The sequence below is a fragment of the Gnatocerus cornutus genome, chromosome 1 (assembly GCF_029298725.1).
Source record: "Gnatocerus cornutus isolate USDA-ARS CGAHR chromosome 1, icGnaCorn1.1, whole genome shotgun sequence".
In the NCBI taxonomy this organism is placed as follows: domain Eukaryota; kingdom Metazoa; phylum Arthropoda; class Insecta; order Coleoptera; family Tenebrionidae; genus Gnatocerus; species Gnatocerus cornutus.
In genome coordinates, this window is record NC_142233.1 from 37,345,668 (window position 1) to 37,361,715 (window position 16,048).

General features: G+C 32.2%; 1 protein-coding gene and 1 long non-coding RNA gene across 2 annotated transcripts; one reads left to right on the forward strand and one right to left on the reverse strand.

The window, feature by feature from the left end:
• Positions 1-4,661: 4,661 nt before the first annotated feature.
• On the reverse strand, positions 4,662-5,624 carry LOC148182262 (uncharacterized). Its single transcript, XR_015770709.1, has 3 exons — positions 5,467-5,624; positions 5,035-5,404; positions 4,662-4,881 (listed from the first exon to the last, which is right to left on the reverse strand). It is a non-coding gene; the product is annotated as an uncharacterized LOC148182262 (long non-coding RNA).
• Positions 5,625-13,230: 7,606 nt separating this feature from the next.
• LOC148182263 (uncharacterized) lies at positions 13,231-14,278 on the forward strand. The gene is made up of 3 exons (XM_088049823.1): positions 13,231-13,597; positions 13,655-13,876; positions 13,931-14,278. The coding sequence occupies exons 1-3, from the start codon at positions 13,370-13,372 to the stop codon at positions 14,129-14,131; spliced, it is 651 nt and encodes a 216-aa protein (XP_087905949.1). The 5' UTR covers positions 13,231-13,369; the 3' UTR covers positions 14,132-14,278.
• The last annotated feature ends 1,770 nt before the right edge of the window (positions 14,279-16,048 follow it).

Genomic DNA, 16,048 nt, shown 5'->3' on the forward strand with positions numbered 1-16,048 from the left:
TGACTTTTTGATTAATTAAATACGTAAACTTGGCTGAAAGCAAAATAATTTTTAGCATTCCACATGCGTAGACTAATTTTACATAATGTCGACTAAACAGATTTTTTTTAAAGTTAATAGTTTTTGAGAAATCGTGTTTGGAAAATTTCATATTCGAAACATGTTATCCTTGTTTAGCAGTAACATCTCTTTTCTCTGTACCAGAGAGGTCTGGTAGGTAGAAATGCGGGTACCATAAATCAATTTTGTAGCCGAAGGGATAGTTTACAACTGAAGCTTTTCCATAAACACACAAAATCTTAAATTTGCCTGAAACAAGATTTTTCTCTTTTATTCAAACTGAACGTAGCTTTGAGGAAAATCATTTCAAAATTTTGAACTTTATATCTGATGAATTAGGATTTTAAATTGTTTTAGAATAGTTTTAGGTGATAAATATTTGTCTGTATCTTTATTTTTTAAGGGGATCTCGAATATAAGGCAAATTCAATGTATTTTTCCAAACACGATTACTCGAAAACTATTTGAGTAAATTGCTTTCTGTTTTTTGCATATGAATCTGTTCAACGTGCATTATGTTAAATGCTATATACAATTTTGGTAAAGTGAATATTTAATGACTTTTTGATTAATTAAATACGAAAACTTGGCTGAAATCGAAATAATTTTTAGCATTCCACATGCGTAAACTTTTCAAAATTCACACATACGTATTTTGAGAACAACCAGACAGTAACATAACGTCTTGTTGTCAAAATTATGACTTTGGGGTGTTGAAAAGACTGAAAAAATTTTCGTAATTTAAAGGTTTTAAAAGATAGATCAATCACTAAAGCAACAGAATATAATTATTATATATAATTTAATTATTTATAATTATGTTCACTATTTTTTGTTACATTCACAAAAATCTTGAACAAAATTCGAAGATCCCAGTACATCCATTAATTCTTTAATTTTTGCAATTACACAAATCCCACCTTTTCGGGAAAAATTTAATTTATTTATGAAGATAAACATTAAATAATAATAATAATGAGATATTGTAATTATTAAGTTTCACGGGTGTAATTTGTAAAATATTGGACTCTACTATCAAAGTATTTAAGATTTACTGGCCATGGGCAATAATAATTTGGCCATCAGTGCAGTCAAAACTATTAACTATTGTCCTGACCACAAGATGATGGTAATAATAATCTAAACCACTTAGGGTTGGGGTTTTAAGAAGTAGTTTTTATTTATGGTTTTATTACCGTAGTAAGCAGACTGACCATGGGTAACTCACTAAAAGAGTGCCGTCTACAAATAATGAGGGTTGAAGGGAGATGCTGCATTTAACGTTTGGATGTTTAAAATGTTTCATATAATTTTTCCTTTACGCAGAATTTTGAAGCAGAATTTACCGTTACAGTTTGTTAGATATCCCCTTAATTTATATACAATCCACTATACAGTATGTCCCCGGATTGAGTTCACAAGAGAGAAAAAAAAAAGTTTTTACAAAAAAATGACAACGGAATAACATTTTTGCTTAATTCTAAACAGAGAAATCTGTAATTAAAATTTCAAAATTATTAGTTTGTACTCTTAAAATCAATTTTTTCATATTTTTATTTATTGAATTTTCTAATCGTAAGTACATAATAGTAGGCTGTGAATTCAAAATATCAAATAGTGCATTAAAGATTAAAGGAAAATTTATTCAATAATAGGGTATTAAAAACTAGGATAATAAATGCAGTTGCATCCGATAAAATTCGAAATAGTCGAATTACGAGTTAGAATTATTGAACTATGTGCTGAAAGAGGTGTGGGTTAATCAAATATTTAAAATTGGTTTAAATTAAGGAATAAATTTTATTCTTTTGGCATTTGTTGCAAAATTAAAAATAAAAAAGTTCTTTGTTAGTTTTTGTTTTTTACGATTTTAGAAACACATTCTGATAAGTTTTAAATAAACAAAAACTGTTTTATTCCGTGATTTATGCGTAAAATTAAAAATAAAGTTTTGTTTTCCTTTTGCAAATTAAATCCGGGGACATACTGTAGAATACTCTATAAAATAAAAGTCGCAACTAAATTGGTAAATTTCTTCGAATAGTTTTTTTGTTAGGCCAAAGGATTTTTTTTATTAAACGCTTTAAGGTTTTGAGAAAATGTACAATTGGCAGTTGTTTCGGATATAACAAAAGTCTTCAGTTTAAGCAAAAAATTCATTGTTTTTAAGTTTGTTTAAAGCACTTTAATAAATAAAGTCAGTGTATGTAGCATGTGGAATAGAGTTAAAGTTAATCAAAAAATGTAATACCTGCATGTATCATGGGTAATAACATAATTAATTACAATAAATTTAAAATATTACACTTTATAGAAACATCAAACTTCGAACATCTCGTGGTCGAAAAGCATTTCTTTTTCTTCTTATTGTCTTAAGGAACTGTTATAAATATTTTTTCGGGTGCATTAATGCCTAGCACTTTTACATCCTGGCACAAAACACCACTGTTTCGACCCCATTTTCAATTATAAAGACGGCAATCGAATTAGAGTAATACAAACGCACGGCTGTGCTAAGAGCGAAGCTGAGATGTGACATCACAAAGCCTCGCTGATAGGTATGTTTTCCAATCTCCCTCGAATCGGACTTTTAAAAACGCTTAAAAAATTATAAACATTTTTTTTGCAATTTTTCTACTTGCGACAACATATTATACGACATGAAAACTATCGGTTTTCGTCAGAATTCAAAAATGTGCATTCTCCCTATTGTGTTATGTTTAATTGCTTTAGGGTGTTTACTTTTGAAGGGAGAAACACGCTGATCGTAAAAGAACCCCGTTTCTTTTTAAGGGGAGAACGCACGAATGCGAAAGAACCCCATGAGTGGTCAGGTCAGTCTCATCGCCGAAGCGACGGGTCAGAACGACAAATTGCAGCGTTGGATGTAGACATCTATATCGAAGAGGTTGCCGTTAGTAGTTAGAGAGTCGTAGTCGCGTGCGCCATCTACTTGTAAGAATATCAAATTTTGAATCGAAATAAATTGTTCCACGAAGCCTTGAGTATTAAAATAATTATTTTAATTAATAATTATTTTATAATTTTTATAATTATTTAATAATTAAAAAAATGTGTATTCTCATAACCGAATAAGTTAATTCGTCGAATATATGCGTCTATTCGTCAAATAATTTATTACCTAGTTAAAGCATCTATTAATTTTATTTGACATTTCAATTCGCACTTGTCACGTAAAATTTCGTTCAAATGGATGATATAATAGATCCGGAGGTGTTAGAATTGGGAGAAATAGAGATCATTAACGACATAAATCCCGAGAGACATATTACATAGTGCGACCAAGGCAAAATCATTTATATTTTTGGAATGATTCGGACTTCTATCGACGATTTCGAATTTCAAAAGAAAGTGCTGTTGAACTTTTAGAAATGATAGAAGTTCAAATTGTTAGTCGTACAGATAAGTGGGTTGTTATATTTATTGGACATTATAACAAGTATATTAATATCATATTTTAGAAACAATCCTGTAACACCTATGAGTATACTTTTAATTACTCTTAGATTTTATGCAACCGCTTCTATGTATATCGTAATAGGTGATTTCGCGGTGCATAAAACTACAGCTGGAAAATGCTGTCACGATAGTAATATTTTTAATAACTCAGGCAGCAGAATGAGATTTGAATCAAACCAAATGAACAACAGTTTATTATTAGGTGATAGCAGTTACCCTGTACGATTCTACATAATTACTCCTTTAAGTAACCCTCAAACTCTAGCCGAGAATTTATTTAATAATGCACAAATTCGAACTCGCAACATAATTGAGAGAACATTACTTGGTATATGGAAAAGACGATTCCCAATATTGTCATTTGAATACGTTGCAAGATAGCCCTTTCACAAGACATAATTGTTGCCACTGCAGTAATGCACAACATTTGTAGAAGAAATAACGAACCAGAACATAATGACGTAGATGTTGTAGAAGAAGATGTGGGGGTTCAAAACGATAAGAGAAACCAAGATGACAGAGTACGACGAGAACTAATTGAATATTTTCAAACGTTGTTATAATGATTTATTTGAAACAGAAATGACAATAAAGCTAGGATTACATCGAAACTTTTTGAAATGACAGGAAAGTACTGTCGAAGATTCTGTGTCCACCATAGTACATAGTTCGCATTTGTTGGTATAAAAAATCAAGTCGCTGAAGTTTCCAGTTGACAGTCGTCAATTCTGTCAAGCAAAAAGTTCAAAAATAAAGATTTGTATTGATTTGTACCATGTCTTCGGAAGAAGAGTTGGAATTCGAGTGTACACCACCTGAAGTGAAAAGTGCGGCAACTGCTGCAATAAACAATTTATTGCCGATAAAATCACGCCCCAGATATGAGAGTACGTTTTCTCAGTTTGTCAAATGGTGCGAAGATAAAAAAATCAAAAATTACTCTGAAAACGTCTTGGTGGCCTATTTTGAAGAAATAGGTTCTACTAAAAAACATTGTGGCCAATTTATAGCATGATACAATCTTGCTTGAATATTAAGAAGGATATAGATATCTCGAAATATCCAAAATTGCTTGCCCTTCTTAAAAGGAAAACGGGACATCACATTCCAAAAAAGTCACAAATACTTGAAGGAAATATATTACAAAATTTTTGACAGAGGCCCCTAACAAAGAATATTTTTTGATGAAAGTGAGTGGTTTGTCTTTATTCAGAAATTTAACATTTATATTTTAGACGATTTTGATTATGGGAATTTCTGGAGCCTGCCGCCGAGAAGAAATTTGTAAGATGATGATTGGTGATGTTATCTTTAAAGATGATATAATTTTGGTTTCTATTCCTGAAACAAAAACTAAGGTTAAACGGGAATTTGCGATAACCAAAAGGGAATGGGTCGAAATAATAAAGCAATTTGTGAAATTAAGACTACAAGTTGTGACTGACAACAGGAGACTATTTCTAACTTATAGTGCAGGAAAATGTATAAATTTACCTATTGGTATAAACACCATTGGGAAAATTCCATCATTGATCGCCAAATATCTTGAACTTCCAAACCCTCATCAATATACTGGCCATTGTTTTCGTAGGAGCAGTGCTACTTTATTAGCAAACAAGGGACTTGACTTTCTAGCCGTTAAAAGGCATGGTGGTTGGAAATCTTCCGCAGTAGCGGAGGGATATATCCAAGATTCTTTAAAAAATAAAATAGAAGTAGCAGACACTTTGACAGACATGGAACCTGTAAGATCCAATTCCAACAATTCGTACAATATTAGTAACGATGTGATAACTGAAAACACTGCTTGAGTTTCTGGTGTGTCGTTTGCTTCGTACAGCAACTGCACATTCAACATAAACATCTATAATAATAAAAATTAAGAATTTACTTTTACTTAAGTAATTAAGTACTCAGTATACTTACTTGATGACCAACATCGATTTTACTTGAGTATTTGTAAAATAAAATGTTTCACAAAAGCTTAATTTTATTAATCGTTAAAATCATAAAACTTGTTAATGTTATTTTGAGGTTATGTTTTTACAAAAGAGCAACAATGATTAAGTTGCTAATAGATGGCGCTGATGGAATTTTTTTCAAAAAATATTAATTTTCTTGTAATTTGTTAACTTTTCTAAATAAATATTAGGGGAAGAGAGTCCCAATGCGTGTTTCTTTAAATATGTAGTAACCGATATTTTCTATATGGCTTCTATAGCAAAATTTTTGCGTGCATGTTCCCGCACTGCTCGAAAGCCTTAGTTACCGGTGATGGTTGCTATGCGCGAAATCGTTGTTCCTGATCTATGAGTGAAAAAATAAAATTTAATTACAGTCTGTTTCACGAACTTATCCCGATCTGTCATAAAAGCGTTCAGAGCAAGAAATGAAGTACGTTTATGGTTTTATCTCTTTCTATCCGATAACTGAAGCTAAAGCAAACCAAGAACGTATAGCATTAAGATTGTGTTTCTCTCTGTTCTTTTCCAATTTAAGAAGTAAAGAGAGACAGAAGCTCTCAAATATGCCGAGTGTTAGATCAGCGCTCAGGGTGCAACTAGGAATGCGAATACCGACAACCATAGAACACAAAAATCACTAAAGAATTGCACAAAATTTACTCTAAGAAAACATAAAAAAATTTGCCTCCATGTAAGTTCACTTGAGTACCTGAGGGATTAGTACCCGTGACTCACTGAACCTGACTTGGAACAAAATAATGAGAATTTAAATTTTTAAAAAGAAAGTAATATTTGACAGCGTACTCTGTCAAATACAGACAGAGCGGGATGTCGGTACTTGAACCGTACTCTTAAATTTTTATGAGAGATCGGGATAAGTTGGTGAAATAGACTGTAACTCCTCAGATGCCAGTTTCTCAAAAATACCAACTACTTTGCAAATTCTGTTTGGATTTGTGCTAATTAATATCCAAACTGTTGTTAAAGTTAAAGAAATTGTGATATAACATACAAAAACTTTATACATCAGTATAAATAACAAAAACAATTATGCAACGGTATATTTACTTCCTAGAAAAGATATTCATAATTGGATTGCTTTAATGTCCCGTCATTGCTAGAGCCATAAAATTAATGTCCATCCTGTTTGTGGGTGTTTATGATATAATTCCTGAATTTAAAATTTTACCACAGCTAGTTAATACCTTATGACAAAACAAATACATTTTTAAATAAGTATCAGTGGCGTACCCAACCTACTATTGACGACAACGAAATGTGTACGGCAACATTGTCTTGCGTAATTTTCACTTTAAATCATAGGCGCACTTCTAATTGTCATTTAAGACAATTGATGACAGTAGTTAGTTAAAATCGGTTAAATATTGAATTGTCGACGAAAAACCAAGAGCTATTGCAAAATTTGTTGAAAATCGGTCGCTAAGAGCAGTGGCTGCTAATTAGTAAGAGTTGTACAACTGTAAAGCTAAAATAAAAAGTTTAAAGAAAAATCAAAAAGAACGCCACTGCTCAAAGTGTGAAATTTAGAGAAAAATCCATGACAACAAAAAGTCGTTCACATTTCGGTGTCGCCAATAGTACAGAGGGGTTGCTGCGTGGATTCCGCTGAACACGGGCCCGAAAAATTAAATTAAAAAAATTCTAATTTAAGGAGTTTGAAATAAAAAAAAAACTGTTTTAAATGGTCGCATAATAAATGGTAACTTTAGAGGCTCGCGACAAACCTGTGGAACCCGGACCCGAGAAAATTTGTTACGCCACTGATAAATACCATCGACATCAAAAAAAACTAAGTCAGCATGTTCCTCTAAACACTTCCAAAAGTGAAATGTTTATGTAGACAGGCTGCAAATTAAAATGATCATTCCGTACATAATCACAAGTTAAGGTGTAAAAAATGACCAAAACGATAATAATTCTATGATTTAGTCAATTACAGCCCGTGATGAATTTTCATAACTACATGAATTCAGTTACAGTCCGGCCGAGGGAAAATGAATGATCCCTTCACAGCGAGACATTAATTTAACTGTATAAGAAATTTTTATAATTTTCTTGTACGGGGCTACCCTCTTTGATCACTCGTCTCATAAAAGTTGAAACCAGAAATAGTGGGCAAGGAAACAACTATAAATGAGTCTACAATAACGATAATTGTGTTATAATAGTATAACGCGTTTCATAATGAACATTTTGCCGCACGCACGTTTTTAGGACACGACGAGCGCAGCGAGGAGTGTCATAAAGTAGTAAGTGCGGCAAAATGCATTATGAACAAGTATCATCCGCTATTTTTTCTATTTCGCCTTATTTTAAACGAAAAAACTTGATTTATTTAAAAAATTCGAAGTAGCCAAATCCAATATCAGTCAGTTTGACAAGTGTGACGTTTTGAGGTTACCGGAGCGCAAGAAAGCCAAGAGAGCGAAGATGTTGATCATGATCATGATGGTTCTCTTGCAACCAAAGAGTTTTTCTCCGATGAATTATTAAGCCAAGTACAACAAGAAATAATGGTGTATTGATCGATTTATCATGGTTTATCAAAACCAAAATCTAAATTGTCAACGTTGACGGTTTGTTTGCTGCAAACCTAAGAAATATATGCTCCTGGAAATATTGGCACGGGGTTGGTCCATTACGTTACCGAAATACGGTCAAACACGTATCGAAATATCTTCATTATGAACGCGAAATAAAAAAATATGTTAAAATTGCATTAGGGTGTTTACTTTTGAAGGGAGAAACACGCTGATCGTAAAAGAACCCCGTTTCTTTTTAAGGAGAGAACGCACGAATGCGAAAGAACCCCATGAGTGGTCAGGTCAGTCTCATCGCCGAAGCGACGGGTCAGAACGACAAATTGCAGTGCTGGATGTAGACATCTATATCGAAGAGGTTGCCGTTAGTAGTTAGGGAGTCGTAGTCGCGTGCGCCATCTACTTGAATCGAAATAAATTGTTCCACAAAGTTCCTCTGAACTAGCATAAAAATCATAAAAATTTGCGGACAACCACAATGGAACAGCTTATGGCAAAATTTCAGACATGTCAATTTGACAAATAATTCTCATAGTTTACTAAGGGCCAGTTTCATAATCATTTTAAAGGTCCCTTAAAGTTTAAAGTGAATTTTTGCCATAGAAACAGATTGTTGTAACAATGTTTTAAATCGCCATTAAGCGATGATTATGAAACTGGCCCTACAGCAGTTCCACACGAACTGAACCTGACACATTAAAAACTAAAACATCTTGCAGAAACATAATTTTGTTAAAAATTGAATATATCAATCTTAAATTAACCAAAACCATGAATGGTTGAATTGTTTGCTTCTTGATACTTTAAATAACCACCTTCTTTTAACTACACTTTCGTTCATTTATTTTAATTAAATTTTTCGCTTAACTTCACTTATCTTTCTTTCACTCAAAATATAAATTCCAAGAATTTAAAATTAGTGGACAAATCAGTTTGAACTATTTACTTAACACATCAGATACTGAATACATAAAATAGTAAATTTCATAATTTATTTTTGAATTAAAACTTTGTTAAGAAAATTTGTCACACCCGTGACAATATTTTAACAAAAGTTGGCAAAACTGGTTGAAATCTGTGGAGTTAAAAATTGATAATTTGTATACAAAGTAACAAAAATGATAATGCAGTTTTTGCACTAATTAAAGTAAAAAATATATTAAAGAAATACTGAAAATAAATGTCACGGGTGTGACAATTGTTAGATCGGACTTTCCAAATTTGATGATTTAAGGCTTAAACATGTACACACAGTTGGTTTTAACAACTCCTATTAAAATACTCACATGTTAAAGAAACTCTGGATGGTATGGGAGGCACAATAAACGTATCGTTCACAGAAAGGTAATCAACAATTCTGCTTGAAAGCAAAAACTCAATTAATAATATAAATATTTTGTATACTAGTGAATTCAAAGTCAAAATATCTGAATCAACTAAGTAAAAATATTCAAGCAATCAATAACAAATATCCAACTATATCTCATATTTTGTCCAAATAAAGAAGTTAGTTTAGGGTGGATGTAGGTATGTCTAGCGGATATAAGTACACTCGACCAATTTGTGAAACCGAAACTGGGGGCTGTGGGCGCCTTCGCCTGTGTAAAATATAACTTACTTTGTTCAAAATGTTACAAGCATTAATAAAAATAGTCTTTCTGCTACATTATTTTCATTTTTTAGCAACAACTTGTTTATTTAACAAGTTTTGCTTTGTCGTTACAGTTTTCTAAAAAATACAGTGCACAATTGAATTGGTTATTCTAATTGCAAAGAGGCTTAAAATGTGTGCCTATAGTTCATATTTATGTACAAAAGGAGAAGGAATCTGACTTTTGTGATTTGCAGAAATATAGAAAAATGTTATTAAAAACAATAAATTTAATTTGTACGCGTCACACCCATGATACCACAAATTAATTGCTGCTCTATGATCTGCAATCGTAACTTAACAAATTTTATTTAGATAATTTGCAGCACTTTAACCTACCTGATAACAGTGTACTTCTGCTTGAAAAAGCTCTTAGTAGTAAATAAATTAAAAAAATGTTGTCATTTTGTCACACCCGTGACATTTAGAATTGCTGAATTATTAATAGTTATTTTTCGAATTTGCCGCTTTAATAGGTCCATTAGAGTACTCAATTTGGAGTCGTTTATAGGTACAATTGCGTCCAAAAATAATGCACCATGGTATGAATATAATATGCACCCAACAATACATTTTACCCCTAGAACTTTTGGGTTGGTCTGCTTGAGATCTGAGCGGTCAGTTTTTGTACAAGGGTGCGTCAGACACCAAATTTTATTTACAACTCACTTGAAAACTCATGCAGATTGAGTCGACTAAGCAACATGATTTGAAGACCATTGAAAGAAATTTTGAATCAATGTTTGTATTTTTAAGCAAAATGACCTCATTTCCACTATAAGTTGATTGCGATTAAATTAATCACGCATTTAATTAAATTTGATTGCTGACATAGATGGATGATGGAATCAAATATTAATTTTAATTAAAGATGTAATTTTTAATTTCTAATTTATTTCTTAAACTTTATTTTTCTTCACATAATTCACTGTCATTGCTGAAAAAGTAAATTTTAGAACAATTGATTTTTAATTCTGATCAATAGTAAGTAACTAAGTATAGGCCGGTTTAATGCAATAATTGAAATTAAATTAAACTTGCAACTTACTTATGTCACTTTAACATAATGTTAAATATTTCATTTCATTCTAAATTGTTAGAGTAACAGTATCACTTTAGCAGGAAATTGTATAAAGGCACATTTAACAATCCTAGTGCTGTTAAAAATTTGGCAACAATACTAGTGTTGGTAATTTTGCTAAACTGTTTACATGTTTTACTGATTATGGCCAACTAGTATTTATAATTTTTGAAGCGTCAATTTATACATTTTCTCGAGTTTTAGTTTTATAAACATAGTTTTTCAGATGTAAAAACCCTAATAACGTTATTTGGTTTTGTAAAAATCTTTGATCAAAATTAAGGATTTAATTTTGTTTCTGTAAACCGGGTGTAAAGTCCGTTTTTTTATTAAAAAATCCACCAACACCGCACTCTCCCAGCACTTTACAACCGGCAATATCGTCGATAGTGACTTTTTGGTCATAAAATCAAATAGGTTAGCTGCCTACTTGACAATTTGATTACACAAAACGGCCTTCCAGGCTGTGCCGAGTCTATTAAATCCTGATTTGCAATCCAACAGGCTGTAAAAGAAACACGTTTTTAACGGAAACACTGCCTAATTTTCAGAAATGCCAAAAAATTGACAAATATTTTCTCACCAAAAATCTCCCTAGGCAACGTTGTCGGGTGTAATGCAGGGGAAAATTGCAGTGTTGGTGGTGTTTTTATAAAAAAAACGGACTTTATAATTTTTTTAATTATTTGTCTATAGATATAAAATATAGGTTTTTTTTTTAACTTTGCCATAAAAATACATTTTCTGTCATTGTTTGGGACCTAAGAAACTCAAATTTTCTTCATTTTTTTCACTAGTAATTAATTTATGTTTCTACTAACTAGTAAGTGAAAAACAATGAGAGCAAGTGATTTAACATGTCAAAATGGACAATTATATTTTTATTTAATTTAAGCAAAATTTGAAAAATTTTATACTGCACTTTTAAGCTAATCTAAATTTTAATCATTCTTCAACTCTATTATTACAAGTTAACATTAGATTAAAACAAAACTTAACGTCACACGTTGAGTAATCTACTATATTTTGTCTGTATGTCCTGTAACTTTATTTCCAAATATTTTTTCCCCAATTCCAATAAATTTGAATCAACAAAAAGGCTGTAATTTATTGGGGATCAATTCTGGTCATCAGACAAGACCCAACACTTGATGAGGGTGATTATGTTTATAGGGTCTTGCGGTAAGTGTGGTAGAAACTGTTTAAAAAGTTAAAGTTATTAACGCTCCACCGTATTTATACGTTTCTTTTAAATACCATCACAGCATAGCAAAATAAGATCTAAATAATTTTAGAACAGGGTTTTTGCAAACATTGAAAAATTACCATTTTATGAATACCCAGATGTGCTGGGGCGGTCAAGAACGGACTTGTACCTGCCCCGGCGAGGCCCTCAAAATGTTTTCCGATGCTATTTGGAAATAAGCAATGGGATGGTGCATTATTTTTGGACGCAATTGTATCTATAAAAGAACTCAAAGTAGGAAATTTTGTTTTTTAAGAATTGGCAGAACTAATTAGTCTGGCTGTCACCTGTTTCCTGTCAAGTTCTTGGTCAATTTGGTTTTTACGATTTGTGTTTAATAAATTGCTGCGTGAATAAAAATGTATGAATATAATTGAACTGTCCTTTGCGGCCAACAATAATTGTACCTAAATATAATAGATATGAATACTGGCTGTGAGGTTAGGTTACGTTATGTCAAAATTCAGTGACAGTCAAACTCAATAAAAGTCAAATTTTAAATTAAATTTGAAAATCAAGTGGCAAGTCGTGGTTACAAAACCATTACCAATTGTGTAACACGAAAACTCTTGGAATTCTAAAATTTAATTTTATTATTAAAAAAGGGGTGCAAATTCGAAAAAATAGTATAAAGCACTTGTTTTAAAATGGCATTGGTGCACTCGTCCCATACAAAACTCGCCTACGGCTCGTTTTGTACACCGGGACCTCGTGCACCAAATTGGGCATTATAAAACACGTTCTTTAATATACACGTCATTCCGTCATTTAGGGGAATTTCATCAGCTGGAAAATAGGTTGGTAGCACCCCATTCAAATCAAACGATTGCAGATTAATTTAAATTCAAATGTGTTCTAGCAAATTTTTGTGGTATCTTTGCTTAATTAATCTACCTTTATTATTTTCGAAGATCTCATTGGCCTACAAATCGACACACAAATTGACACTTATGCAGCGATGACTTGCAAAACAAAACCAACTATTCGAAATGTCACGTTTGACTGCCTAGACATTCAATCATTCAAAAGGTGATTTTCTTGCCGCAATGAGTATCACAAATTTCATGAAAAGTGACGGATGCTCACAATAGTTATTTATGTATTAAGGGCATAATTAAAAGATTATGGCCCGCGGGAATGTTTAAAGCCCGACGAAGGAGGGCTTTTAATTTCCCGAGGGCCATAATCAATTATGCCCGTGGTATATACAACGTTTTATTCTATTTTATAATTTCTAAAATATTCAAGAATCAGTAGTTTCTTGCAAGCGCTTGTGACGATGCAAATTTTAGTGCTGTGTTGATAGTTGGCTATTTTGATGTTGTTATGGACACTGCTGTAAACAATTTTTTCAAAATGGAAACTGTCGAAGCAAATAACGTTTACTCTGAAGAGATTTTAGACGAATTTGAAGCTGCTCAAGGAAAACTGATTCCCCAGAAATCAAAGGATTTGTATGTGAAAGAATATGACAAGTTTTGCGAGTGGCGGTGCACGAAAAACGCGGGCAGCAACTGTGATGAAAAACTGGTGATGGCATACTTGTCTCAAATGGTAATAAGTTGCATTTAAATAACTAATAATCAGCAAATTATTGTGCTTCCTTTGTAGTCAAAAATTTACAAACCTTCCTCCCTGTGGTGCATCTATTCGAAGCTCAAGAAAATGATAAAAATTAAAGAAAACGCTGACATATCAAGGTTTCTGATGATTACTGAATATATGAAGAGTAACTCCGTGGATGATGAAGGGAAGAAGTTTTGGGTACTTCAGCAAAAAGAAATACAGGAGTTCATGGTAAAGGCACCCGATCTTGTGTATTTGTTGGTCAAGGTAAAGGCTTTTCTTTACTTCTAATATACAAATTTAATAAATTGTGTATTTCAGGTTGTTACTGCTTTCGGGATATTTGGAGCCTGTCGTCGTCAAGAGCTGCACGACTTTACCATTCAAGATATGACAACTGAAGGATCAGTCTTACTAGTGAAAATTTGTAGGACCAAAACTTATACTTCTAGGCAGTTTACAATAGTCCCAAACGATGGTCCCATGGATTATATAGCTTTGTACAATTGCGTCCAAAAGTAATGCACCATGGTCTGAGCAGAATATGCACCCAACAATACATTTTACCCCTAGAACTTTTGAGTTGGTCTGCTTGAGATCTGAGCGGTCAGTTTTCGTCTAAGGGTGCGTCAGAACACTAAATTTAATTTAGAACTTATGGGGATTGTATCGACTGTCGACGATCGCATACAAATACATAATTTGGAGCTCGAAACATTTAGCTAAATTTGAATTTAAAATTTTATATTCTGAAATTAATGAGCTCGTTCTATTATAAAATGTTGCAAAATTATTAGTATATTAAAAAAGTTAATTAATGATGATTGCTGACTATTGATTTAGTAAAAAGTAGTCACATGTCAGTTGAACATGGAATTAAATATTAATCTCAATTAAAAATTAATTTTTATCCGATTTAATCGACCAAATCAGATTGATTCAAAAGTTGCAAAATAAAAAAATTAAACTATTGTAAGAACTTTATAAATTTGGTTTAAATCCGCGAACATGAAGAAAAGACGATTAGAATTTCTCGAATCAAGAACCCCCGCTTCCCAACACATGCATCATAAATTTGAAGTTGAGTCCAATTAATTGTAAAATTTTTGTCAAATTTAATTCTGCAATGTTTAATAAATATTAATATTAACAAACAAAAAAAGTTTTGTTGTAAAATTTTAATTATACAAATAGAATATTAAATACAAAAAATTACAAAACAAATACTAAAGTTTTTGACGAAATGGCATCCAAGCTTTGTGTTAATTATTATGAAGGTTGGATAAAGTTGATTAGTTTTTTCATTTATTTACTTTTCAACATTTTTTATACTACATAATTAAGGTTTTATAAAGTAATAAAAATTGAGTAAAAATAACTCTCCATGATCAATCTGAAATCCCGGAAATTTTAATCATTCGTCGACTCCACATTAGATTAAAACAAAACTCAACTTCACACGTTGAGTAATCTACTATACTTGTCTGTATGTCCTTAAACATTATTTCTAAATATTTTTTCCCTAATTCCAGTAAATTTGAATCAACAAAAAGGCTATAATTTATTGGGGATCAATTCTGGTCATCAGACAAGACCCACCACTTGAGGGTGATTATGTTTATAGGGTCTTGCGGTAAGTTTGGTGGAAACTGTTTAAAAAGTTAAAGCCATAAACGCCCCACAGTATTTATACGTTTCTTCTGCCATCACAGCACAGTAAAATAAAATCTAAATAATTTTAGAAGAACAGGGTTTTTGCAAACATTGAAAAATTACCATTTTATGACTACCCAGATGTGCTGGGACGGTCAAAAACGGACTCGTACCTCCCCGGCGAGGCCCTCAAAATGTTTTCCGATGCTGTTTGGAAATAAGCAATGGGATGGTGCATTATTTTTGGACGCAATTGTACAACAAATACGTTGCTTTACGACCTAAATACGTGAAAACTAACAGTCTGTTTTTGTCGTATCACAATGGCAAGTGTACTTCGCAGCCGGTAGGAAAAAATACTTTCGGGAAAATGCCTTCAAGAATTGCTGAATTTCTGAAGTTACCAAATGCAAATACATACACAGGACATTGTTTCCGCAGAAGTGCTGCAACCATTTTAGCTGAATCCGGCGGTGACACCAGATCTTTGAAGCAATTGGGTGGATGGCGATCTGACAAGGTAGCCGAATCTTAAGTAGAAAATTCTCTGCAGAACAAAATCAAAATTGTTCAGAACATCTGCGGGGGAGCTTCAAATAACATACCACAGACAAATGAAGGGTCTGTTAGTTTAGGTGTTAGTTCATGTAATCTTACAATTGCAAATCCTAGTAATTGTACTTTTAATTTCTATAAATAAATAATATGATTGTATGATTTTCTTTAACAATAAATGTTCGATTACAAAGCTTGTTTGAACACCATAAAAATCAAATTGCTTGGCGA

Bases quoted from the DNA above. Each gene is read 5' to 3' on its own strand.
- LOC148182263 (XM_088049823.1), top strand. From the start codon at position 13,370: ATGGACACTGCTGTAAACAATTTTTTCAAAATGGAAACTGTCGAAGCA. The intron at 13,598-13,654 runs GTAATAAGTTGC...CTTCCTTTGTAG, and splicing joins TGGCATACTTGTCTCAAATG to TCAAAAATTTACAAACCTTC. The intron at 13,877-13,930 runs GTAAAGGCTTTT...TGTGTATTTCAG, and splicing joins TTGTGTATTTGTTGGTCAAG to GTTGTTACTGCTTTCGGGAT.